Here is a 27,271-nt window from a genome sequence, read left to right as displayed (position 1 = left end):
ATTTTTTCCTAAGAGTTAGATCTTGATATTATATTCTCGTTTATATGTTAATCTCAGTCATCAGTGAATTGGCAGCATAGGAGGACGGACTGTCTCTGGAAACTTTAGATACTGGATCCGTTTGGGACAAAAAGGGACTGTGGAATTTTATGATTAAAGTAGGCTATAAGTAATATTATAGACTATTTGTGTTAAATATTTAAATGTATTGGTGCTAAGGATTTATGAGTGTCGTGTCTTTTTCTGAATATTCCACAGATATTTATATAAAATAATGAAGATGTTTTAATCTTAAAGCGATGTTTCCTAGCTTCCTATATACTTTAAGGCGTCAGTTCTCTAACGAACAATAGTGTCCAGTAAATGAGTACAAGATATTGCAGTTACAGCTGTCCACCCTCACATTCTTATTATCTAGAAACGGTTAGAGACGGGAAAAGAGAGCTGTAAGAAATATATGTCGCTTAAAATGCGAAATTATAATCGTGTGAATGCATTCGAACATGGTTATTTCAGGGTAACACCTTGCTGGGAAGGCCAGATGAGGGTCCGTACCCTGGGTAGACTTTGAGTAGACCATGAGTAGACCATGAGTAGACCCGGAGTAGGCCTCGTGTCGCTGTATTGACAGGTGAACAGTGTCAACAGGGTTCTGCTGCCCGATCTACCACCTGCAGTTAATCCCACTAATGAAATTACGAAAAAAGCATCATTTACAATGTCTTTATTAACATCGATGCGGAGCGCAGTGAAGGGCACGGCAGGGACGCCAGTATATAGAACAGCTGTAGTGATTCGTCTCTAAAGGGGCCCGTGATTTTGGTGCATTTTTTTAAACCAAGTCCTGCTGCAGTGTTTCAGTGCGTTTGATTGTGGAATTGTTTTTACGGGCCAGTTTTTTTTTTTTTTTTTTTTTTTTTTCTTCTCTCCCCCCCTTTCGATTGATACTGTTAGTCGAAATATGTGCAACCGCTATTTAGTTTGTATCTAAATCAACTATTAGTGTAATTTGTGGAAAAAGAATAGCGTTTGCTGTTGCCTTTGAAGTGTTGCGAAGACGTTTGAAATTTCACCTCCAGTAGCAGCTTCTGCGAGAGATCAGTTTGCTGACGCTGTTTAAACAAACCCGTCAATTTCAGCTGACAGTTTGTAGGACGCTGGAGTGCAGTGTGCGATTTTTTTCCAGGTCTGGATGTGTTAGGTTTTTTTTTTTTTTTTTCTTTACGAGTAACAGCAAAAATGATCATTTTATCCGTGGATTTTTGTGCTCTAGCTCGTAACAGTGCGATTATGAATGCAGGCAGTACACGGGCTGTGTGTGTGTGTGTGTGTGTGTGTGTGTGTGTGTGTGGTGGAGACGGGAGCTGCAGGTGCGAGACGTTCCCTCCCTGGTTCATGGACCCGGACTGTTTGGCTCATCTCGTCATCAACACTGAAGGATGTGCAGAAAACCACTTTTTGATCACTTGTACAGTTTAGTTTTTTTTTTTTTAAGTGTATTTCAGCCATATTGCGTCGCTTGAAATTTTGCTAAAGCCTGTCGGTTTTATATCTTCTAAATAACTATTGTTTATGGTAATTTTATCTCAGTAAATGGGTGGGAAAGAGGTAGTTTTAATGGCATTCTCACCGATTCAGATGTGCATTTAGGTTTTAGAAAATTAAACCATTTTAAGAATGTACACAGAATGTACACATCTGAAATATTTTTACACCGATGTGCTGTTTTTAATATTCAGTTAGGCTTCTGATATTTTCTACGCCATATTAAATTAAACATTTCGAATTAGGCCTGTTTGTAACCATCCGCCTTTCGTATCTTTACGTTAAAAAATTGTATTTTTTTTTTTTTTTTTTCTCCAGTATACATCTGTTTTCACTGACGTCTTGGAACAGCAACGCTCCGGTACGGCTACTGCGCTATCGGTTATTTCTCTTTCTGAATAAAACCGTCCAAAATCATCTTTATTACCTTGTCACTAGTGTTCTCTTTTTACATTTAACACTTACGCTCCCCAGGGCTCAATATCCCGTACCAGAAACGCTTTATACACCCCATATACAGTTTTTATGTGTTCTCCTGCTAATACTTAGCGCTAATGGCTAAGCTAACAGTTGTATGGATTAATTAACATTACTGCAGCGTCAAAAAAAAAAAAAAAAATTGATACGTTTTCCCGCTTCCTAACACGGCAGGCAACGTTAGTGTACTGTGAAAAACAAATTGAGAATACTTAAATTTCGGATAATTAAATTTATTCCCTCACTTTTTTTTGCGCGGGAAAAAAATAAAATCGTTATGTGTGAAATCGTAATCTCCAGTAACCCTTACACCTAGGCTGGATGAAAGACCGACGTGCTAGCTCCTGGCACAAAATTATCGGCAAATAGGGCAAAAAAACTGCCAGTAAATTACAAGATAGAGGATGTTGTGTATTATGCTTGTTTAAAACCACGTTCCAATTGTCTTAGTGTAACAATGGGCATGTTTAGCAGAAATAAAGGGCACTGCTGCCCACCAGCCAGCTCAATGGGCCTGGTGCCTGAGGGCCTTTCTCTGGCTCACTTTCAAAGCGCTTCCCCTTCACGCCACACACGGCACATTCAGCTTCACGCTGAAATACTGACACCACATTTCTTCCTTTAGGCCCATTGTGTACATTGGGGTTATTGTAGGTATTATGGGAGGCCTTCCCGTTGCGAATCGAACCCACTTCCGAGGAAGGTGTCTGCGGAGGCCGAGGGGAGACCCTGAGGCAGAACGGCGACCCCCCGCAGAGGCCTTGTCCCATCCTCTAATGAATATTCTAGGTGGGCCGCAGACACCAGCCAGCAAGGCATCCTCAGAGATTCCTCGGAGCAAAGCGCCACGCTTCTTCGTTTCTTTGTATATGTAAGTCACTCGCATAAAAATACCTGTTCATAAGGTACAGACTAGAGAGACTGAACATCCTTCACAATAAAAGGAAAAAAAGTGGATTTCTTTTTTTTTTTTTTTTTTAGACAGCAGACAGCGAAGACTATCACATATTGTGTTAAGTATGACATAGATTCATAATGTGCAAATCCATTAAGAGGCTCAAATTTAACAACTACAAGGTTTGAAACAAAAACATGTCACATGCTCATAGGAAATTTTTTTTTAATGGTGTTTTTTTTAAGGTACTGAAGAAAAAAAAATCATCATACAGTTTTGTGCAAAAAAGTTTTAGAAAAAAATAAATGTAGACAATCATAATGTCCATGAAAACTGGCATAGTCTTTATGGAACCTTTGTTAATCTCTGAACACACTTTTCAGTCTGATACCACCCTCTGCTAATAGGTCTGGTTAGCCATCCTGGAGGTTTTGGAGGTGAAGGCCAGTTCATTTTCATGTGGCAAAAAAAAAAAAAAATCACATATGAACCAGAAGGAGAATAGTCTATTCAGAATATGTTTAGCTTCCCAGTTCTACCCTCCATGCAGTGTTGAAATGAAGACCACATTGTCCTGATCCTGTAGCTGGTATGTGAGCTCACCCTTAAAAAGAAAAAAAGAATCATATTTTAAAAAAAAAAAAAAAGTTACATCATACCTGATGGCTTGGAATATTACTTCTCGTAATATTTTAGGTAACAACAGATCAAGTCCTCAGTAACCAACTATTACATCTTGACATCACCTAGACAACAACATTTCTATGGGACAGAAGGGTGTGTGGGAATGAGCACTACATGGTTTGCCAGATTAAACAAACCTGTACCAGGGATGACACTCACCATTAACTCCCAGTCAGCATCATTGATCAAGACCAGAATCCCTGGCCTCCTACAACACATGCATTCAAAAGAGTGGACAATTACAATACTGCCACTAATGATACCATCAGTAACATTGTCAAAATGCCAGAATACAGTGCACCTTCACATAATGTTACTCCAGACATTACTCTGAGGTTATGCAACATACTTAATTTTCATAAATCAACAAACTAAAACTCTGTCTTTCTGTGACTTCAGATAAAACTTGACAGTGGTGAAAAGTTAATCCTTCTATTAAGGGCACCACAAATCTAATCCCTAAAGTTTTATGTTTGCTTGATGTTGATTTGGGAGAATGATGTGTTGCCATGAAGAATTTGTTATAAATATAAAAGTACAGATGTTATTTCAAGGTTCCTGTGCCAAAGTCAGTCAGGTGATGTAAGGGAACAACCCATCATTAAACTTAAGAGAAATATGATCAGAACATGCCTAATTCTACTGCAGAAAGTAGGGGCTTAATTTCTTGTATTGTCCATTTTTCCTAATTCAAACTCTGCCCACATGCATACCTAGATGTGGTGAAAATTGACAGCAACAGTTACAGTGGGGTCAGAGGCATCTCTGACCACAAGCATGCTGGTAACACCTTTGACAGTGACACAATGAGCCAAGACACCAGAAACTACACCCATGTGAAAAATGTCACCCACTTACATTTTGCTCTGAACTTACACTGTATCTCCTTGCACAAAGAGCTCAGGGCGCTCCTTCAACAGGTTTCCTCTGATCCATGCTAGTAGCTGCTTCATGTCCCCTGGAAACAATGGATGTGTGGTTAGGGTTCCACCTTGGCCCAGCTGGCTTGCGACATTGCTGCCTGTCACCGCAATAGGAAGCATGGAGGATATGTACTTCACAGAGATTAACAGGGCAGAGCAGAGCACCGCTGACACCTCAGAGTAGCCATTATGCTTTGTCCGACTGCCATGAGACCGTTCTGCCCACAGTAGAGGCTTTTGGGACAGAGTATGCATCAGTATAAGAAGCTTGCAACATATTAACAATAAAGGCCATCACGCATCCAAATATTTAAAAAACAAAACAGTATAAAATGACAAAAAATGTTTTGGTAACTATTTAATCCCTAAAACTTCTTTCAATATCTAGCAGTAATGGGAAAATCAGATAGCCACACATCTGGGGTCATAGGTCAGGAAAATTACACACAAAAGAATTTTTACATCCTTGACAGTGCAAATGACAAATGTTCCGAAGGGGGGGAAAAAAAAAACCGTGACCAATGAAATACAAACTTTTATTTTTGACTTCTCAGCAGACAAGCATTTTGAAAACTGAGCTCGGAGAAACACATGAAAAGCTCATACAAACAAAGTGTGAGAGAAGTATTTTGGACTATATATACACACAGGCACATATAGTAATTTAACCTAATGTTTTAAATATTTACATTTAAAACACTGTACATTTACTCTAAGAACCCATAATTCAACCTCAATAATGGCTGATATATAGCTAAATTATCCATGAAGAATGAAGGGAAAGGATTCCTGAAGCTCCTCCCACATTTAGATGCAGAGAACAATCTCCCCTTCCAAAACCACCACCATTATGCATTTCCTAATGAGCTGGTTTTTTTGTCCATAACTGCTACTGTGTATGTATGTGTTGCTTGTTAGTCTAAGTATAGCCGTGTGTGAGCGCACGCGCTTGTGTGTGTGTGCGCGTGCGCACGCGCTTGTGGGATTCGGACACAGCGCCCTGCGATGGCAGACGAGAGTGAAATGGGGACTGCGGCTGCCCATACACCACCCCCGCCCCCATCCTACCATCACCAGCCTCGGCTGCCGGATCCAACCAGTTTGTTCCTAAGTGTATGTTTGAGAGTAAGACAGAAAGACGAAGAAGGGGGGGGGGGGGTGAAACCAAGGGTACCTGCTAACCACTCCAAATATAAGAAAATAGCAAGCACATGTGTGCTTGTGAGCCGAAGCATCTTGACGCCTCATACCCTACATCAAAGTCTGAGAACCATCATTGGAAGACAGCGAGACCAAGCGTTGGAAAATGGCCGGCCCAACGCAAACCAATCGTCGAAACACAGACCCGATTCAAACGAAACGGCAATAGCGAAAGCGGAGCATTGTGGCTATGACATTGTGACAATAGAAACTGTGACACCAACCACCAGTCATACAGATCCCGAACAAGACAGGAACTAGTCTTTGTTGAGGGCGATAGCCAATAGTACAGCAGCTCGCTCACAACTCCACCACAGCCACTGCTAATTCTCTACATATGGCTAAATAATAAGAACGATGTAATCAATTCAACCAACACCAGAAAAGGAGCAATGAGGCTCTTGGAAACTTACAATATATGTGTACTGTATGTGTACCTACCTTAATGTTAGTTTACATCATCTGGCTCAGAAATAATGAATCTTTGCCTTCACACTTGCACCTTTAAAAGTAACTGACTATAATGTAGAGGAAGCAGGCATGAGAGTCCATAACTATCTCTGTTGCCAATGAAAATTTCACAATCAATACATATATACTTTAAATATAAAGAAATATTCTTAATTAATTCATTTAATACTGCATTTATAAAATACACTAGAAAGATACAGATTTTGATGTACTTGTTCTTCAGAATGCCTATTTCTGTTTATTCCTATGACAAAGTCTGGAAAGCAGTTTCGGGTTAATTGGATCATTGTCAAACCCTGCTGTTCCGTAATGAATGCCTCTTTTCCAACGGCCGAGCCTTTACTCTGCAAACCTATAAAAAAGAATGATGTGCACCTCTTTGCAGCACAAAGCAATTAATATTGACTTACAGAATGACAAAGCTAAAAACAGACACTATCAGTCTGGCTTCTTCATTTCCTTTTTTAGTAATTCCCAGTCAAATCGCATATTTCCCTTTGAAACATGGGGGAGGTTCAAAGAGGTTTTCCTTAACCCTTTGTGATTTCATTGTCCTGCCTTTGTCAGACTCCTTGTCCCTGATGAGCACACTGTCATGTGGGGTGGCCAAACATCACACTGCTTCATGGCAGCCAGGTGCATGCTGGGATAATCCTGCATGGGATCAAGAGGGCATCTGCAGAACAGCTCTAAAGGACTTTCCTCCATTGGCAAAAATGTTATTTGTGGATGGGTATGAGTGAAATCATTTTTCTTTTTGGGGTTTGCATGAAGGGAAGTTTCTATGATGTGGTGAGAAGGGGAGGGACAATTTCAGCAGCAGGGGTCCCAGCAGGTCATCAATCATGATGGGGCTGAAGAGAAGGACTGAAACTTGCACACTCCAATGTCAGTCTAAAGCCACACAGTACAAACCCCCACCCACACCCCAGTAACTTCATCAGTGACCTGGGCGGCTCGATGGTCCACCAAGGTCGGCGGCTGCGCCCATTCCATCCCCCTCCTCAAATTCCCTCAACTGGTCACCTTTTGTGCTGGGGTTGTCGTGGAAACCCCATTGCCACGGAGACAACCCTTTTGTTGTGTGCAGCGGCTTTGTTGAGGTCAGGATAAAAGCTAAAATAACACATATCACTCAATGTTCTTGCCACTGGACCTAAGGAGGAGGCTTCAGTGTCACACAGTCACACATGCAGCTTGTGACTATGAAATGGACAGAAATTGACTCAAACAGTGACGCTGGGCAGAACTTGTCAGAGATACGAAAATATGCTAAAATTCTATTGTATTAAAATGAGGGAATATGGGGGAAAAAAAATTTTTACTTCCATGATAAAGAAAAGCAGGATATCACTGTGGGGGGGAAAATCACAGACGAGACTGCTCTATTCATTACTGCTTTTCTCTCTCTCTGACTGACCAGAATAAAATGTGGAATGAAACTTGTAAAAACTCTGACGTAATGGGTCTCTGTAACAATGCAATTTAAAGCAGAAGGTGTTGGTGGAATGGATTTTGAAACCCAGCTCAGCATGTGGTCCGTCCATCTCGACACTAGGACCTGTTCTGTTTCATTCTTATTGCACCTGTTTATAAATAAAAAAAAAAAGCCCATATGCTCTCTGAAATCTTGGCATCTCAGATTGAGCTGGTGACCACCAGGCACACTATCACCCAAGGTTCCTGACCAAGGCAACTGAGCTACTGGGGTGCCAGACATGAGGTAGGCTGCTAAACACAAGAAGGAGAGCACTGGCCAGAATGTCAACACCAGGATGTATGAATAGCAGTGTGACTGGAAAGCTGCACTGATGGTGACACTGAACGAATACACCAGCATGGACAGTAATCAGTATTAAACAGCAGCATGTGCTCCAACCATCTCATTGATACGGTCATATTCTCTCTTCAATGCGGAATTTCAAGAAATTTGGTGGTAGATCATTAAAACTTGAAAAGTACCTACTTAAGACGTATTCACTTGTATGTAAATCAGCAATGAAAAACGAAACGATGAAACAGCACGCATACTGCCATCTCAGGGCATAAAATTCTCTCTTGAGAGGAGGAATGCGGAAAAAATATAGGCAGACAAATATGTATAACCTGCCTGCATGTATGTAAGCAACAGATCCACTCTTTAGACATAAGTTAAAAAATGAAAACCACCGCAATGTTGCCACTAACTGCAACCAGTAAAGCAGGAACCATTATGAGCGGAGACAGTTAAAAGTAATTGGGTGGTATTTTCATTAATTTGTTTGTTAAATTGTATTTTGTGGCTTGTTAAGGCGCACGTTGACATTATGCACCTACTCGAGCGATGAACATCAGTGCATCAGGTGGAAAGTAACAAACTAGGTTTACTTAAGAATCACGTCTGCAGCCACGTCTCTTTCTCTTAATGTAATGCATAAATTGTATTTTTGCTGAGATGTACGTTGCTTTGGAGAAAAGCATCTGCTAAATGAATAAATGTAAATGTAAAACATAAAGATCTGCATTTTCAGCTTTAACTGTCAAATGATGTCTGTAATGTCATGCCTACTTGCCTGAACCAGGACAGTACGAACTCTTCTCAGACTGGTGCAGATGCCAGCATGCTCGTACGCTAGGGGCAGGGCACGGTTCGTGCATCAGCAAGGGGTGTGACTGTGGAAAGAACCCAGGAGTCCGGCTGCACTTCCACCCCAACATCCCATCAGGGGGCTAAAGGAATGCGGGCAAGCGGGAAAGTCGTTTGTCCTGCCAAGCGTCCGAAATGATTGCACACAAAAAGGACTTAACTCTTTGTCACAATTGTCCTCGCTCCCCCCACCCACCCTTCCGAGCCCCCCACCCCTACCTTTCCTCTGACCCCGGTGATACGGATAAAAGACCCATCAACAGTATCGCTGGCTGCATTTACAAGTGAAAGCGGGGCAATAATGGAGCAGTTAGGGGGACAATGGCAAAGCAGAGGGAAGCTCACAGATGTTGGGAGGGGGGCAGCAACTGACCATTGTTGTGGATGGGTAAAAGGGAGGGGGGGGTCCAGTGCTTTTTTAAACCCGATTTGCAATGGAGCAACAGCGATAGCCAAACAGAGGGGCGCAGGCTGACCGGCTGAACAGCTGTCCAGGGAGCGTGTGAACACAGGCTCAGAGAGGTCAGACAGAAAGTGTGGGGTTGGGTTAGATGGGGTGAGGTGTGTGTGGGGTTCACAACTGTCTGTGTGCAGGAACAGAGGGGGGCAGGACTCTCCTGTATAATTTGTGTGTCTTTTTGAGACTGGAATTGTAATATAGAAAATCCTTCCTTTTACACCAGAAGGTCAGAAGAAGGCCTGATGCTCAACACCTAACAGGAAGGAGAGCCCACGATCTGATCAGATGCTACTGCTTCGGATGCACAACGCCAAGCAAAAAGAATGAGATACTGCAGTAATAAAGCACCTCCTACATTTCTGGCCCTTGTATAAGTGTTTCAATTATTTCACCGATAGCATCTTGAAGGGCCATCTACCAACATGCCTCTTAGTAGATATATTTAGCAAGCTAGACCTACTATCAACTGCCTCAGATAGTTTTTATTATTTTTTCTGCATTACCAATTCAATAAATCACTAGTAAGTGAGCTAACACAATCACAATAAGCTATCTTAGCTCTAACATCCTATCCATCATTGTAGCCATGATTCACAAAATCACCCAACCTCTCAGCTGGATAATACATTAACTATCAAGTAGACACTTGTATCAAAGGTGATTTACAGAACTTTTACTCTATTACATTTGTATTTATCTGACCAGCTGGATTTTTGTGGAAGCACTTTAACCTTCTAAAAGGTACAACAACAGTTTTTGGGGGGATTTAAAGCGGCAACAAATTCAGTACTGACCTTCAGTTCAACTAATTTTCCCAACAGTGAAGGTAATACATAAGAAAAAATACACTTCTGTAACAGAATTTGTTTAAAGTTTTGAAAGTGAAACATGAATACATAATTTCTTTTCCATCCATCCTCTACATTACATTTAGCTGATGCTTTTTCCCCAAAGAGACTTAGAGTGCGAAGGTTACAATTATTTACCCATATACAATTGGGGAATTTTAATAAAAAGGTACTTCACGTGTCTTCAGCAAAATATTCCTGGACACCCTACAGCAAGGAACTGGAAATTTCAAATTCCCTTTCTGCCACACTAGCCATCTGTAGCAAGGAGGCTGGGGAAATACAAATATCATTTGGCACGTATACCCTTGACGGGGTGAAATGGTTGAGATATTTTCTCTCTTCTTGAGGAATGACTAAGGTAAATCAGGTGCCTACAGAGGTGAGCGCAGAAACGGGGCAAGAGTGCTGTGCTTCAAGCACTTAATGACCTCGTGAAGCCTGCAGACTTAAAGACAGATGGCTCACACCATGCACATCGGAGGTATGTGGACAGGCTCTGTGTTTCTGTGCTGGTGGAAGTGATACACGGCAAACAGGTAATTGGCCACAACTCCACGGGGAGAAGCTAAAAGGTAAAATGCAAAACATCCAATTGTATGAATATGAACCTGCAGCAGAGAAGGGCAAAAATAATCTTAGTTTCTTCTAATAAAAACATCTACTAAGCAACTATAAGAGGATGATGAAATACAGGCAGAAGGGCAGTACTTACATGGCTCCGATTGACCAGGCAGAGTCACCAGATGCTCCCGGACTCCATCAAAGAGCAGCTCAGCCCCACCCCTGCAAAGGAAACAGAGAATTAAAAACTGTGACCTGCACGGGTTAGGCTGCGGAAACCAGTAACCTCTTTCAAACACTCATCTGATTCAGATAACCCTGGTGGGAATCACAGAGCAGCACATTGCAGCAGTTCACGTTAAACACCACAAAAAAAAAAAACAAGAAGAAAATCACACCTCATAGAGCAAGAAGCACTTGTAACCTGTAACTTGCTGGTTCACATCGTGGGAGGATCCTTACTATACTACCCTTAGGCAAGGTGCTTGACCTTAACTTCCACATTAAAATGCTGAGCTACCAAAATTCTAGTGCCTTTACATACATACATAAACTGAAAAAACAAAATAATCTCCACGTTCTCCAATCTGGAAGAAGCTCTTCCTTTCCATAATTACATTTTCACTGCATCTTTTATTACATTATCTTCTGGAGAGTATGTATTTGAAGAGCTTAGAAGATACCACATCAGTTCTTAAAAACTGATTAAGTTATTTTATACAATTTATTAATTCTGCTAAACATTTTAATGCTTAATCTATATAACAACAAGGCAAGCCAAGGCAGAAGTGTTTAGAATAAATCATAACTGAGGAGTTAATCCCAAAAGCTATAAAAGAAGGCACTCCTGTAAATAAAGTACTCAGCGATCAATTAGACAGCGGGCTCACATCAAGTTTCCGGATACATGCTCAAGAGCATATGTCTGTTTTACTGTCCCTGTGACTTTTATGATACAACAAACTAAAACTCTTAAGAATTTGTAGCTGATAGGCCAGTATTGCTCATACGAGTCTGATAAATGGTTTTAGTGTTTTTCATGGTCACTCACATCCTCTTTTGGACACTGTGTGCTGGGAGATCAGTCTCTGTGTGTTCTCTCTCTCTCTCTGTGTGTGTGTGTGTGTGTGTGTGTGTGTGTGTGTATATCAGAGAGAGTAGCTAGTAGTGTGAGAATCTCCACTGTGCTACAAAGAGCACGATGTCTGGATTAGGGAAGGAGAAAGCAGGGACAAACAGAAAAAGGAAAATAGACCTGCGGGATTTCCTTCCGAGATGAGTTTGAAGAGCTTACTCTATTGATCCACCTCATGGGAAGGCCCAAGGTGTGAGGCCTGTTCTCCACTTCACTGATGGAGGTGGGGGGTTCAAATCCTGAGCCTTTGCTACAAACACAGTGTGATCGTTGCCTAGTTAAAAGGCCAGCATGTGATTTCTTTGAGCAAAACAAACTGCCACCTCTACAAACTCAAGCAACAGACCTTGTTCAGCTCTTCCTTGATACATCAAGGGCACCAGACCGCATGGCACAGTCAGCACCAAAACCCCTGCAGCTGTGTGTTGGGGGTAGGGAATGCAAAGGGACTTGGTGAGTAAAGGGGGGTTGGCACTACACAGATGTTCATCCTCCACACAGCGAACAGTCCCTCGCTATTCAGCCAGACAGCCGCAGTCACACAAGCCTTAGTCTCTGCGTGGTGAACAGCATGAGCGTGAGGCCACGGCAGCAGGTGCAAGGCCTATAAAGGGGGCTCACATCGTGGGGAGAATGTGCAGTTGTCTCCCAGATAAGGCTCTACTGGCACAGGGATCGGCCGCCGGACGGACGGGCAGATCGCCGAAGAAGACCGATTCTCACACACTTTGGAAGCCATCTCTGAGTGCCATCTTCTGTTCAGGTGTTTGTGGGGTCAGTGAGGTCACACAGAACACGCTATTAAAAGTGGCATACAGGAATGATAACATACAGACCCCACAACTACATATGCATACATATCATCGCTCTCAGACATCACATTTAATGGATTGCTACAATGTGGGGGGGGGGGGGGGGGGGGGAGATCTTTATTGGTATTTTAGACATTTCTTCATGTTACTTCTACTAATTGCGAAGAAAGATTATTAAGGTAAGACAGTTAATAATAAAGTATTGTAAAAATACACGATGCCAATTGTTTGTTATGACCAAAGATGATTTTGGGGATGGCATTGTGGTGCAGCAGATAGGAAGGGTGCCTAGCAGCTCCTGGGCTGTGCATTCGAATTTAGCTTTCTGTGCAGAATTTGCACGTCCTCTCCGTGTCCACATGATTTTCCCCCAAAGTGCAAAGACATGTTTCAGGTGAACTGACACTAAAGGATGAAGGAACACATGAATGTAGATTAATTTTGCAATAATTTTATGCGCTGATCACGTAAATGTATAATATTGGGGCCATACTGGTGAACTAATGTACATGCTGTACAAAAAATGAAAGAACAAATTTGGATTAAACTGCAGGTGACTGCAATTACTGAGGGGAAAAAAATCAGAAAACACTGAAATGCACTTCAGCATTCTTTGCTTGATGAACAAACAGTACGTGGCAGGTAAATATCCGGGAAATGCTCACAGCACCCAGGTCATGCGAGAGGATGTGGGTCCAATCCCGGCTCAGTCTGTCTGTAGTTTGCATGCTCTCCCCGTGTTTGCGTGGATATCCTCCCACAGTCTAAAGACATGCTTTCCAGTGAACTGCTGACTCTAAATGGCCTACAGTGTGTCTGTATCAGACAGTGCGTTTCACCGGTGCATAGATGAGACTCAGTGTCTGTAGTGTATCTAGTACAGTAATTCACATTGGGTGAATATTTGTCAGCTAAATACTAACACATGGTGTCAACTGGAATTTGCGTTGTTGAAAAGTGCATAGTAAATGTAAAGAACAGGGCTCAGGAAACTTCATGTGGCTTTACCGTTAAAGACAAAAGATACTTTATGAACCTGAATTCCCTTGCAGCTATCTGCCACTGCTCAGATTTAGAAAATTATGTAGCATAAGAATTAAGTAAAATTTGAAATGTACCTATATATGAATTTACACCCACTACTTAGATTTAAAAATCAAACTGAAAAATGATAGAGAAAAAAAATTAACACAAAAAAGGAAAAGAAGAATAAGAGGAAAGAAGAGTAACGCATCTGACTTAGTAACTCTGACTTAACTGAACTACATTATTTATTCTACAACAGCAATCATAGGCTACAGAGCCAATTCAGTGATTGCAAGTGGCAAAATAGATTTAATTACAAAAATCATTAATTAATCCCATGCCAAAGGACCTGTGCTACCACATAATGTTCTGCACAATTATCTTAAGTACACCAGCACAGGAAACAGCAGACTCGATAAAATCTGCTGCCAACTTAACTTCGGTACATTTATTCATTCAGCAGACGCTTTTCTCCAAAGCAACATGCATCTCATAGAAAATACAATGTGTGAAAATATAGCAAATATAGAACGACGGATGCACACTTGACTTTCACGAACGAATGAGGTATTCCACTGCAAGAATGCTGTAATAGATGAGGTACTGTACTGCAGACAAAAAAAAAAACTGTGCCTTAGACTGCTGCTTCTTGTTATTCGACTAGAAAGCACCACGTACACAGATTATTCAGCTACTGACTGGTTACAACCCCGGACAGTGAAAAAGCAGCTCCAATACGCTCCCTTTTTACATCTATATTTACTCAAGGACTGAGCACTGAGCGCACAGCACAAACTGAATCGAAAAAAGAAGCTTACCCAAACCCTTAACCCGAAGGCTCTCCGGAGATGAGAGCCACAATGGACTGGACACCGATGCCATTCCTGGTGTGACCTTTCTCTCCTGATCCTTCAACAACATTTTCCACCAAGAAGAACCGAGGACACGGAACATAATGATAAGGAAACTCCAAACTTTTGTTTGAGAATATTTAAGTAATTAAATTCCTCCTGCTAAAAAGTCTATACTGTACAAACTTATCAAAATATTTTACTAATGTATATGGTGTCCATCTAACCTGTGGGACTATAGTCCACCTGAATCTGGTGAGTACGGGAATGATCAACACTGTGTGTCAACCTGATCACACCAGTTTACTTAATCTTTTCTTAAACCCTCTGAGTCTCCTCCTTTCTACATTATAAGCATCTAATGTCCAGCACCCAGTGCAAGTAATGTATTTACAATAATTTATATATTTCTAGTATTATTATGGGAGCGTGCTTAGAGATACAAAGATACTCTTCAATCATAACACAGGCTGTAAGTAATAGCAGATATAGTTTCAACACAAGCACAACTGATTTCAGATTATTTCACAATCAGGAATTTAAAAAAGAAACATGATATCATCATGATTAATAAATTTTAGTTATTCTGACGCGTTTTCCAAAAGTTAGTGACTATCGCTGTGACACCTTTACAGCATCACTGCATACACTTTTTGTGAACGTCATCGACGCACAATTTTTTTCTTCTTAAAAAATAGTTAATTAAAGTAACCGGCTTAAGCAGTAAGTCCGATTTCTACTCACCCAAACTCCAAGCGCAGCGCAATGGAGGCGGCCATGTTGGTTTCCACTTTACCGGAATTCGTTCGTGACGTCACCGGAAGTATCCCTGTCAGGGTTTTCCGTACAACCTGCGTAGCGAGCGCTTCCATACACTTCGAGTCATTCGCTGATAGTGGGATTTTTTTCCATTTAGAATTACATTCGATTTGCCCAGCAGCAGAGTCAGTATGAGTATAAATTCTAAATAAACAGTTTGCATAAATGCAAAACAGAATTTCCTTCTCTTCCATTTTACCTAGGAAGTTCCTTTACGTGTTTGCTGTTCTCTGTAAATGGCAGCATGAAACTTCATGGCAAATACAGCAATTCGGACCCACATCCTTCACATAAAATAAGCCCTCTTCCCCTGTGTCATGTCACTGACAGGCCTGTCCTGACTGGGGGTGAGATTGAATTGCAAATGTGGCGCCTTCTGTCAGTCTCCACATCGGCAGTGCTCCTTCGCAGGCGTCCATTCATGTGGTAATGTGGAGTCAGGGTGAGGTGTGCGGGGCAATGGGGAGTCAGGGGGCAGAGGGTTGACGGTCAGCAGGCACACGGTGGGGTAAAAGATCCGCGGGGGAACCACGGGACCGCGATCAGAAGAATCGTAAACAGGACGACATATTACTCCAAACCTCTTCCGAAGTTCCTTGTATTTCAGTTCCAAAAGTGTAGCCTAGTTTTATGTCATTTTTATTATCATACTGATAATTATTACTGCTTTATTTGGCAGTTTCATCCAAAAACAATTCTACTATTAGTATTTTAGTAGCTTAATTGTATCAGTAAAATGAGGACATATGGCTTCACATTCAATGCCGTGACACTGATATTTTAAACGTATAGCACATTTTTTTAATAAATTCTTGTTTAATTATACCTCTAACAATGCACTCACCTGTTTGTTTCACGGTGTGATAGGGAGTGTCTTGCGTCTTCTTGAGGCGCCCAAGTGCTTTCGGCTGTGACCGGACCGATCACCGCGGGACAAGGGGACGCCGCCGTCCGTCAGCTTGCGCTAGAATGTGAAGGAGAACGAGCATCTCCTCCATCAGCACTTTCTTACCGGATCGAACTTTCGAAGCAAACACATCACCAACTGTCAGCATGGGCATGGTGCCAGTTTTGCATGGTGTATTCCTCCTGTTCATGAAACTGAGAGGAACACACATTCTGCATTTGCAGATGCGGTCTACAGACACCGCCTGGAGGTGTTCTTTTCTACACCTTGCCAGAGGCACCAAGTTGGGGTGGCTGGGTGGCCCTATGAAGCAGGACACGGAGCAGCAGCAGCAAGACAGTAAATTAAAATGTGAATCTGGGCCACTGAGAGATGGGGGGTGGGGGCTTTTATCACATGGAGATTGAGGCTGGCCCCTGTTCAGTAAGCCCCCAGGATTTAGATAACAAAGTGTTAAACCACCAGGACATGTCGCCCAGTCACTTCACATTTGCTAAGCTTTGCTGTAATGCGACACGGTGTTCCTCCTCCGTCTCACCAAAAACACGCCACATTGTCCCTCTCCATCACGCTACGCCGTCATCCCCTCTTATGCCAAAACACGGTACGCGCCCATCCTCCACTTTCCAGAACGGGCCGCGATGCACGGGCCAGAGCTGCACTTGCACAAATGCAAAACTGCTGTGACAAATGAAAGCCCAATCAGGACCCCACACATATTGCCCTTCTCTGACATGACTGCTGTTCACATGTTCATAAGAATACTAATCTCCTTATAACCACAGAGAGAGGAATTTGAATTAACTGAAAGCAAAACACTGCGCTAATTGCAGTGAAGAAATGTAATTGGTTTCAAACTGTTTTCATTCTTCTCGCAAAAAATGCATAAATTCTCTATTTAAGTGGAGAAAAGTGAAACAAGCCAGCACCGTCGAACAACATATACAAAATATAAATAACAGAAGCAACACTTCAGACTTAAATACAAACTTGGATTTTCACAGAAACATCGACGTAGTGCGTTACTTTTATGTGCTCAAAATGTAACAGATTAACAGGTGAGAAATTGATAACTTTAAAAGTGTCTAGTCGTTTTGATCATCTGCAATTTCATATTTGTGCTCTCAGGTGCCATTTTCACTTTATTTGCTCTCGTGCTGCCATGTGTTACTTTTGCAAAGAACTTGACAAAAAAAAAAAAACATCTCACCCATAACCCCACTGAAATTCATTTACATTTATTCCTTAGCTGATGCTTTAAAGCAATTTACAATGTTAAGGTTATAATTATACCCCCATTTCTATAGCTGGGTAATTTTTACTGGAGCAATTCAGGGTAAGTACCTTGCTCAAGGGTACTACAGCCAGAAGTGAGGCTTGATCCACCAACCTTTGGGTCCAAAGGTAGTTACCCTAACCACTACACTACCAGCTGTTCTGCCACTGGGAGGTATGAAATGCCCTAAGCTGTCATTGGAGCAAGAAATAACTTTCCTCACATTTTAATAGATATACTGGATGCCATTTGCTCTTAAGGCTTCACGTCATTTTCTAGTAGTTCTACAAAGAGTTGGGCAAAGCAGTAATTCCAGAGGCAGAAAGCAGGCCCAGTCTGTGTGTGGTAGGAAGGTGCTCCCTCATCTTTTCTCTGCTGAAAGTCTCCTAAATGCAGCTATTAACCTGTGAGGGGGACACGGCTGCGGTCTCACTACAAGACGTACGTCACGGCGCACCAAAAGTCCATGGAAGGACTCCTGACTTAGAGCTGTTGCGTGTTGTGGGTTCACCAGCTGGCTGCGTCGCCCCGCCCCTCAGCGCCCCGCCCCCTCCGCTCCTCAGCGCCCCGCCCCCTCCGCTCCTTCCCCTCCGCCCTGATCCCGCACCCTGCCTTTCGTTCGCCTCCCTTCCCGCGAGGCTGGCGCAGCCTCGTCTCGCGCGCGCGCCGCTGCACTGAGCATGCTCAGTGGCTGAGAGCCGCGGACACTGAGAAGGAGAGCGGAAACGGGCCGGTGCGCCGCATTCGCACTGTACTTTCCGCACAGGTACCGCGTAGAACGTGGGTTGCGTGGAAAAGCAAACAAATCACAGTCTACGTCATGGACATCGTTCCGCGAACTGCGATGCATTCGAATAGCAAGTTACATTTCATTGTGACTTGCGGTAAAAGTTGAAAAATGGCAGCTTCTTAAAATTCAATTTTAAGAATTAAATTCTTACATTTTTTAAATTTTTTGGGAACAGCTGGTAGCACAGCAGTGAGAGCTGCTGGAGGTTACAGGTTCGAATACTACCTCCAGCTTAGTACCCTTGAGCATGGTATGCAGCTCAGCTATATATGGTAAATCATTGTAGGTATCAACATTATTTGTAACTCGCTTTGGAGAAAAGCGTCACCTAATGCGACTTTAATTCAAATGTTTACTGATGTGTTGCAGAGCCCGCTCCTGCGAAAGCTGAATCCTATGAGGCAACCATAGTTTATGAGAGTAAACAGCAATATACTATACTTAATGAAATCATCCATCAGTTGCAAGAACGGAAGGTTAATTACAAAACGTGCAACGTGTGCATTCGCCGGCCGACTCTGATGCAGCCTGTTCTTTTCTGTGCTTTTTCCGCCACCTGGTGGCAAATATGCGGCACATCGTGACATTTTTGAACGTCATTAAGGGGGACACGCAAATCTGAAGGCCCTCTTATTGCTAATAAGGCATAAATCTGACATTGCAGACAGTAAACAATGAATTAAGGCGTAGCTGGAACTATGTGCAGCTATGTCTCCTTCTCTCAATGTAATGCATAAATTGTACTTTTGCTGAGATGTACGTCGCTTTGGACAAAAGCATCTGCTAAATGAATAAATGTAAATGTTTTTACAAACTTTTAACATCCCCTTTAACCCCCCTACAAAAAGGACTGATACGATACAAAGAATGAACTGAAAAAAATGTGATGAATGCTATTATACACACAGACACACAATGGCTCAGGCCATGGTGAACTGGAGCCTTACCCAGCAACACAGGGCGTAAGGGGGGAGGGAACACACCCAGGATGGGATGCCAGTCCATCACAAGCCAACCCAAGCGGGAATCGAACCCCAGACCCGCTAGAGAGCAGGACCCGGCCAAGGCAGCTGCGCCCCCCAATGCTATTATATTAATCTTATATTTGGCAAAAATATATAGATATTATAACTGAAAATCATTAAAATTATACCCTTGTTTATTCAAAGGTCTTTGGCCCTCTGCTTTGAATTACCTTCTGTTACGCAGAATCCTTTATGTGGTATTTCTGACATATAAAGTTATATCAAAAATAATTTTCAAAAGACATTTCACAGACGACGGTGTCTGAAAAGTAAAAACATTTGTTTTGTCTATATGGAATCTACATATTGCATATAGAGTGGTAAAAATATTTGAAAGTTAATGATTTATTTAAAGTTTGTGTAAAGTTTAAAAAACACTGAAATATACTTTTCAATGCACACTTGATTCATATACTTAAAGTTCTTTTATCAGAAAATTGTTTGCAGTCCAACTTGAAGTTATTAAGCTCTGCAGAGTAAACATGGTTTGTTTGTATTGATGCAATATAAAAAGATCAGAAAAGGGCTACTGAACTGAAAATAAAACTAATTTGAACAATAACTTCTCTCTTTTTTCTTTCCGGATTTCATCCTCTCTGGGATTCCACTTAAGACTGGAGAAAATAGTGGTCGCTTAGGCATTACGGCTATAAGGTCAGGTCAGGTTCATATAATAATACCATAAAAATCAGGAACTTGGAACAGGAATGGTTCTAAACCTGTATTGTGGGGAGGATGAGCTGCATATTGATGCTGTTTGGACATAGCTACTGGATCAGATCAGCTGGGAACAACAAGAACAGAACAAAGATATCAGGCAGATTTTTAGTGTTACACAAGTTGTCACTAGATATTTTATGCTTTGTTTTCTGTGTGTGTACTTACATTTATTTATTTGGCAGATGCTTTTTTCCAAAGCAACTTCCAATGAACTCTATGTAGTGTTATCAGCCCACACACCTTATTCACCATGGTGACTTACACTGCTAGATACACTACTTACACTGGGTCACTCATCCATACATCAGTGGAACACACTCTCTCCGTCACTCACACACTGTGGGTGAACCTGAACAGTATGTCTTTGGACTGTGGGAGGAAACCAGAGCATCCACCGGAAACCCACACAGACACAGGGAGAACATGCAAACTCCACACAAACTGGGCAGGGATCAAACCCATGTTCTCTTGCATCTCCCCAGCCCTGTGAGACAGCAGTGCTACTTGCTGTGCTACCACGCTGAAGAATAAAACTTCATCAGTATTCTTCTAAGTATATGGAAAAATGGGCGAGTACTGTACATTTCAAGTGTACTAAAGTGGGCCAGATAAGCACTGAGAATGCACCCTAGAAATATACTGCTTTTTATTGCACAGGGTGCACAGAGGAGCTGCTTTGAGTGAATCACAAGATCACGCAGAAGGGAAGCTCAGCTGTGTAGCGATTAACTCCGGAAGTGGCGAACTAAAGAGTGGCTGTTCAGATCCTCAGCCAGGAAGCTGCCGTTGTACCCTTGACAGAAGCACCCAGATTGTGCTCTACAAATGGGTCAGCCCGAGGAGCTCTCAGGACCGGGGCATCTGCCAAGAGAATGAATAATCTAATGAGATCAAGCTGTTGGCCAGCTTTTGTGGGCGGTGGAGAGCGACAGAGAGGGAATAGAAAAAAATGCAGCAGGAAGAGGACGTTCTCGGGAATGTCAACAGTTTGTAGGTATTTCTTTAAACATGGGGGTCAAAGGTTTCATTGATATCTGGACTTTCGACATCAAGCTGGGTAAATGGATCATTCTGTAAGCTTTGTAAAATGTTTTGGTCCTGCCAATAAGGTAGAGTAAAAAATGAATCAATATGAATAACTGCAGTTTTTAAATTAATGGCATTTTGTCATTGAAAACTCAAACATCTGCTCATTTGGAATCAGATGTGGTGGCTGACGGGGAAGAAGAAGAAGATTGGGCGCTGTGATCAGTTCCAGTGCATGGTATCAGTTTGTTATGTATCCCGCTGGGGCACATTTGACAGTCAGTGTTGGATATGGTTCAGAATAGCTGCCGTGCCATAGCCCTGGTTAGGAACAGTCAGGCTGTTCCTCCCAACATGGGTTCGACCCCCAAGTCGGACTCGCGGAAGAGTAAACAGTAGCCAGCCAGCTGCTGAGTGATAATCCACATGGGAAAAGGGGCAAAGAGCAGTGAGTTACTATTTAAATAAAGGGTCAATTCTCTGTGCATCTAGACAGACGCCTGCACTGTGTGTGTGTGTGTTTGGGGTACAGCGCCTCCTTTTGGTTGCTACCCTCCGTCCTTAAGGCCTTTCGCTATAAGGAGAGGTTGGTTTAGCGCTCTGCTGCCCCCTGCTGGATGTCTGCAGTACTACAACCACTCAAAGCGCCTCCGTGCGATCTGGAAACCTGCTCTTTAAGTGAATCCTCATGAAACGAACTTCTAATTGCTATTAATTTAAACGGGAACAGTAAAAAAAAATCATCCTTGAGTCAACAAGGTCCACCCATTTTTTTTCCCAAACACAAAAAATTCCTGGCTTAATCTAATTCAAGATTGTGAATTGCTCTGGTAGCCTTTAAATCCAGGCTTAAACCCAACATGTTCAAAATTGCTCATACATAACACGTTTGAGTATTGCATTTGCATATCACCTTTGCTCTTTTTCCTTCTCACTAGTTTGCTTGCATTGTGTGGAGCTCAAAGTGACCTGGGCTCATATTTCCAATGGATGTAAGACCTCTTTTGTTAGTCCTCTAGACATATTAGTGACCCAAACTGCAGTAGGACCCACAGCCACTATAGATCATGTTTTGTGACAAAGATGTTTTTATATACAATACATGGTAAAATTTGCTAAGTTAAATGAACTCTGTGAGTCCAAGTGATCCTGTAATATTGATTTGACTCTAGTTGTAACCCACTGGTTCCCAGTAGATTCCATCTTATGGTCCAGCTGTGCTTCACCTTTAGATGCAGAGGCAATATTGTTCTACTTTACTTGGATGACGTTTCCAAAGACAAACTGTGATTTTGGGCAGCATATTCCATGGCAGCTGGAAATGCTTTGTGCTTCTAATTCTAACAGCTGGGAGTGAGGAATATTCAGCTCTTAACGACCCCCAGGTCATGGGCAGCACTCCCACCCGCACTACGTGAAAATGGTCTTTTTCCCTGCATCATGCGCAGCCCCTGGACAAGTGGGGGCTGTGGGAGCTCCGAGCTGGGTTTTAGTTTTGTGGGCTGTTTCAGCGCTTGTGTCGTTGGTTCCTGATGCTGCCTGAGACCGAATGGAGTTAAAACGTCTGAGCTTCATTTCCTTTCCCTCACAGCTGTCAAACACCGTTTTTACTGCCTCTTCTCGACTTTGCACGGCTCCTTTGTCACAGCGCAGCCCGGCTACTTTGAAATGAGCGGGTGTTAAATTCGCTAGAAGCCGATTGCTCGGTCTGTTGAGATTTTGTGAAATATCTAACGTAACGCTGCTGTCGATGCGTTCATACGGGTACGGTATTAACAGCAATCACTGCCGCAAAACGAACGGCAGCATGAAGAGACTCTCACTGTTGTGGGCTCCTCGATCACTTGCATTATCACCCCGGGAAGCAATGGCCTTATTTCACTTTTTATGAACTATGGTACAGGTGGTAGTGTCCCGGTTAGAACTGCTGCCTTTGAAACCAAAGGTAACAGGTTTGATCCCCACCTCCAGCTCTAGTACCCTTGAACAAGGTCCTTACCCTACATTGCCCCTGTAAAGTTGCCCATCTGTATAAGTGGGTGAACAATTGCAAGTAACTTAATACTGTAAACTTATAGCGGGTGTGTGGCAGAAAGAGTGTGCGCCACTCACCATCAGTATCAAGTTTGGCTTCTCCCAGGATGCACCACTTCCCATGGAACAACTCATCAGCACAGGTGGTAGGCTTCTCCCTATACTTTGGGATCCTGTTTTAAAGACCATGCTGACATTTTGACATTTCTGGCCATGCGACTAAGAGCATGAATTTCTGATTTCACTTGTGTCCTCCAAAAAGAAGCAAAGAACAGCGTATGTAGTAAAGCAAAAACAAATAATACATTTTTAGTTTTGAATTAAATTGTTTTTATGTTACCGCAGTTGAGATTTTTGTGTTCTAGGATGGCTTACACATAGGGACAAATCATATTTCAATTCTTAAATGCTTTGCAAAACATGCAAAAATCTGTAAAAAAATTCATGAATTCACATTTAAGTCCGTATAATCACACATTGAGAGTTTTTATTTGGGTGAAAGGGGAACTACCATTATGCATTTAGTTTGTTCAGTTGGTGCTCTTAACATTCATCACAGCACAGAGATGATTATTAAGGATTATAAATCTATACACTTTGACTTATATAGCAGGGTTCCATACAACTAAAAACTTCTACAATGACTTAAGGAAATATAGGCCCTTTTGTCATATAGTAAGGTTATTATTCAGTACAATTTTGCATGTTACGTGATCATTTTATTTCCGCATCAGGTGCTTTATTCTGTACAATGGCTTATAGCAGATGTTAGATAAACACCTGGTGTCCCAAATTCAAAATCTTGATGTCCATCAGTGCTGCTAGTCTGGCTATTTCCCATCAGTTGAATAATACAATCATAGTGATTTCATAAAATCTCTGTGTGTGAGTGACAGAGTGTGTTCCTCTGATGTATGGATGAGCGGCCCGGTGTAAGCGGTGTATCTAGCAGTGTAAGTCACCACGGTGAATAAGGTGTGTGGGCTGGTAACATTACGTAGAGTTCACTGGAAGTCGCTTTGGAGAAAAGCGTCTGCTAAATAAGTAAATGTAAGCGTTGTATTAAGCTATAAAATTACATTTTTTGGTACAAAATGCCAAAGTTTGTGAATTATATTAGTGCAGTGTAAGCTACATACATTAGGATGGCATATTGCGACAAATTAAGACTGTCAAGATGATGAATAAGTAAAAATCGCAGAGTAACATCCCAGAACTGAGAACAGGAATGGAGTAAGTCTTCACCCTTAGTGATCAAGGTCTTTTACAAGGATGTCACTGGACTGAGAATGATGTAAAACAGTAGAATGGCTTTGATACCTATGCCATCTGTCAATAGTGACTTTTTTATGTCAGGAGTGACAACTTTTATGTAAGGGCTGTGCAGCTGTTAGAAAACAATGCATGAGAGTGTGGTGATGTGGAGCCAAACACAGCCCCATAACATGACAAAATTACCAGAATTCTCAATAGTTTGTTTTTACAGGCACTACTTATATTTAGTGACAGTGCCTCATCATGGTGAAAATTATTATGTAACACATTAAAAGCTTATGTTTGCAAAACACCGACAGAAGAAAGTAATAATTAGATGTGAACTATGATTCCGGAACTCCTATTTAAACTGATTTATCCCACAGATCGTAAATCAGATTGTGTGTTGATGGATGCAGCTGGTGTGCAATCTGCTTCGGTGTCGCTCTTGTACTGCTAATGCTCCAGCAGTACGCGGTGTGCGAGAGTCCCGAGGCACTTCTAACATTGCTAAGTAGGCACAATTCATATTACGCAGATTTTGTGAGAAGACAACATAAACTGCAGCAGGAACGCAACAACCACTCACACACAACAGCAAACAATATTTTATTTCTTGGAAAAACAATTGGAAAAAAATATGACATATATACATAAGAAAATCATATGATCATGTGCTGTTATTTTACAGGTAAGAAATTATTTACGAATGACTATTTACAACAGGAAATAAATGCCTAGAATTCTGTGCAACAAAAAATGAGGCAAAGAACATTTTCTATAACCCTCCTAAACCAGTAGGCTTCATGTTAAAATGCTCCCAAAGGTGAAGTCCTGATTATCTTGCCTGTACACAGAAGAGAAACCCAAGGCAGTCAGGGAAGGGAAGGTGTCACCTATTTGATTTTCCTTTCCTGCCATCAGTCTGATTCTGATAGTGTGTCACTTTACTCGATATAAAAATGTAGGCATGAAGTGACTGGGGGGAGGGGATGGGGCTTTTTGGTGTCACATTTTAACTAATGACAAGAGCGGCCCGTGACCAGCATCTCAGGCCCTTGATATATCCATGTTCCATGATGCACAGCAACACAGTGGAACACAACCCCTGAAGGGTTCACTGATATGAACATATCTTCATAGTGAATGGTATGCAGAGTTACACCCGAGCTTACTGCAATCCAAAGAAAAACAACAACAAACACCACAAAACCACAGTTGCCTGATGCATTTCCACATGTAACCAAACAATGATACTGGGTAAAAAAAAATTAAATTCCATTTTTATGCCCTAATACCTCCATCAGCAATAAAAGACATTCATTAGCTGAGCGTCTCAAATCACGCAGTCAAAGGAGAAGCAAAATGTAAGAGGAAAGGACTGTCAGGAGTCAAGATCTGGCATCCCTGCAGAGAACGTGATCTGAGCACTGGAAGTAAATCAGTGGTGGTGTTGCGTTTGTATGACAGATCAGCGATTTGAATTTGGTGGGAGCCACACCACAGATCCAGCATCACTAGAGAGAATCGGTCTTGAAATCCAGGCTCTCCTGCAGCTGAAGCATGCCAGACAGGTGAGAAACGACATGCAAAAACTTGCGTAGCGTTACACTTCTCGACACAAGAAACAGAATTCTGTCCTGGCCAACTGGCTCTCAGACTCCTTACGGGAGAGAGAACAGTGAAACGGTGTAAGAAGCTCAGTGCGGTGCTGCAGGGGGTTGGTTGGGCTCATGCTGATGACATCCAACCACAGAGTTCTCCCTGTAAAATCACTCTCTTGCTCCCTGCTATAATCTGTAACATTCGTCTTTCATGTGGGTATTGGCACCAAATGAAAGGTAGCCCTTCATTGAGCACTCGTCTGAGACAAGGATGACCACGACTCTCGTGTTGCAGCGGGAGCAGAAAGCAAAAAAAAGCAAAAGCAAATCAGGAAACCAACCATTTGTAGGCAAGTTAATTCACAAAGGGAGCCCAGGGGACTCTTTTCAGTCCTCTTAATGTTAGTCCTCTCCTACAAAGAATCACATTCACATTGGTTCATAACCTGGAAATGATGGCAAGGGTCAAGAACTCGTAAAGTCACGCCAACAAATGCTGGGGGGACTCAGCGTGAGAACAGAGTAGTAGATATTGGCCCAGCCTATGGAAAACCATGTCATCCCTGTATTCCAAATTAAATATGTTAAACTGTTATTTACAGGCATATCAAAATGCTTGTTACAGTGTACACTGGGAGGAGGAGCAGTTTTACAAGATTCACAAGACATTCAAGGGGATCCTGAGACATGAGCATTATTTTGTGCGATTTCCTCCGTTTCCATCTCGGGCAAAGTGACAAAATGGAACAAGGCTGGACTAAACACAAGCAGGAGAACAGAGGGGAGTGCAGATATTTGCTAAGAACAGTATTTTTTCTTATTTGTTTTTTTTTTTTTTAAAACAAAGTCCTAGTAAAGCTCAGCCCAGGAGCTGAAGCACTTCTGAGCTGGCAGAGTTTTGTGGCGAGTTACAGCAGTTTGGCAACATACATTCAGACATTCTCTCGGAGCTGTGTGTTTGCGAGGTGCAGCGCTGCGCAAGGGAGAGCAGCAGGCCTTTGGAAGTGCTGCTGCAGACGAAGAACTCAACTGACAGACCCCATGCAACTTCATAACCGGACTCTCATTTCCTTTAAGTGACACGTGAAACAATGGTATATGAACCATCTTCCACCTTGTGCTCAATGTCCATAGCAGGTGAAAACGGGCCAGTGGCATTGGATTGTGTAAGGGGCATCAACATGGTGAGAGCTCTGTAGCACATTTGTGGAGTTGGATCCTTTCTCTTGTATGGCAGACTGTTACATTGAACACACCCAAGTATTTACAGGAACACCTGTCTCTTTGCACAGATTGTTC

The 27,271-nt window shown here is 42.2% G+C and overlaps 1 protein-coding gene across 2 annotated transcripts; it reads right to left on the bottom strand.

Annotated features, from left to right (window-relative positions):
* Positions 1–3,180: 3,180 nt before the first annotated feature.
* Positions 3,181–15,302, bottom strand: urm1 (ubiquitin related modifier 1). Of its 2 annotated transcripts, XM_018749386.2 has the most exons (5): positions 15,262–15,302; positions 10,845–10,915; positions 4,478–4,559; positions 3,761–3,809; positions 3,181–3,521 (listed from the first exon to the last, which is right to left on the bottom strand). In XM_018749386.2, the coding sequence occupies exons 1-5, from the start codon at positions 15,294–15,296 to the stop codon at positions 3,453–3,455; spliced, it is 306 nt and encodes a 101-aa protein (XP_018604902.1). In that variant the 5' UTR covers positions 15,297–15,302; the 3' UTR covers positions 3,181–3,452. The 2 variants fall into 2 exon arrangements, with proteins under 2 accessions (XP_018604902.1, XP_018604893.1); XM_018749377.2 differs by lacking the exon at positions 3,181–3,521 and having other exon boundaries at positions 3,571–3,809.
* Positions 15,303–27,271: the final 11,969 nt, after the last annotated feature.

Source organism: Scleropages formosus, chromosome 6 (assembly GCF_900964775.1).
Source record: "Scleropages formosus chromosome 6, fSclFor1.1, whole genome shotgun sequence".
Classification (NCBI taxonomy): Eukaryota; Metazoa; Chordata; class Actinopteri; order Osteoglossiformes; family Osteoglossidae; genus Scleropages; species Scleropages formosus.
Note: the sequence above shows the minus strand (reverse complement) of the source record. Positions and strands in the feature narration are given on the sequence as shown.

Excerpts from the sequence above, each read along its gene's own strand:
- urm1 (XM_018749377.2), bottom strand. The coding sequence starts at position 15,296 with ATGGCCGCCTCCATTGCGCTGCGCTTGGAGTTTGG. Across the intron at positions 10,916-15,261 it reads GCGCTGCGCTTGGAGTTTGG|GGGTGGGGCTGAGCTGCTCT; the intron begins GTGAGTAGAAAT and ends TTTCCTTTGCAG. Across the intron at positions 4,560-10,844 it reads GCCTGGTCAATCGGAGCCAT|GGGACATGAAGCAGCTACTA; the intron begins GTAAGTACTGCC and ends CATTGTTTCCAG.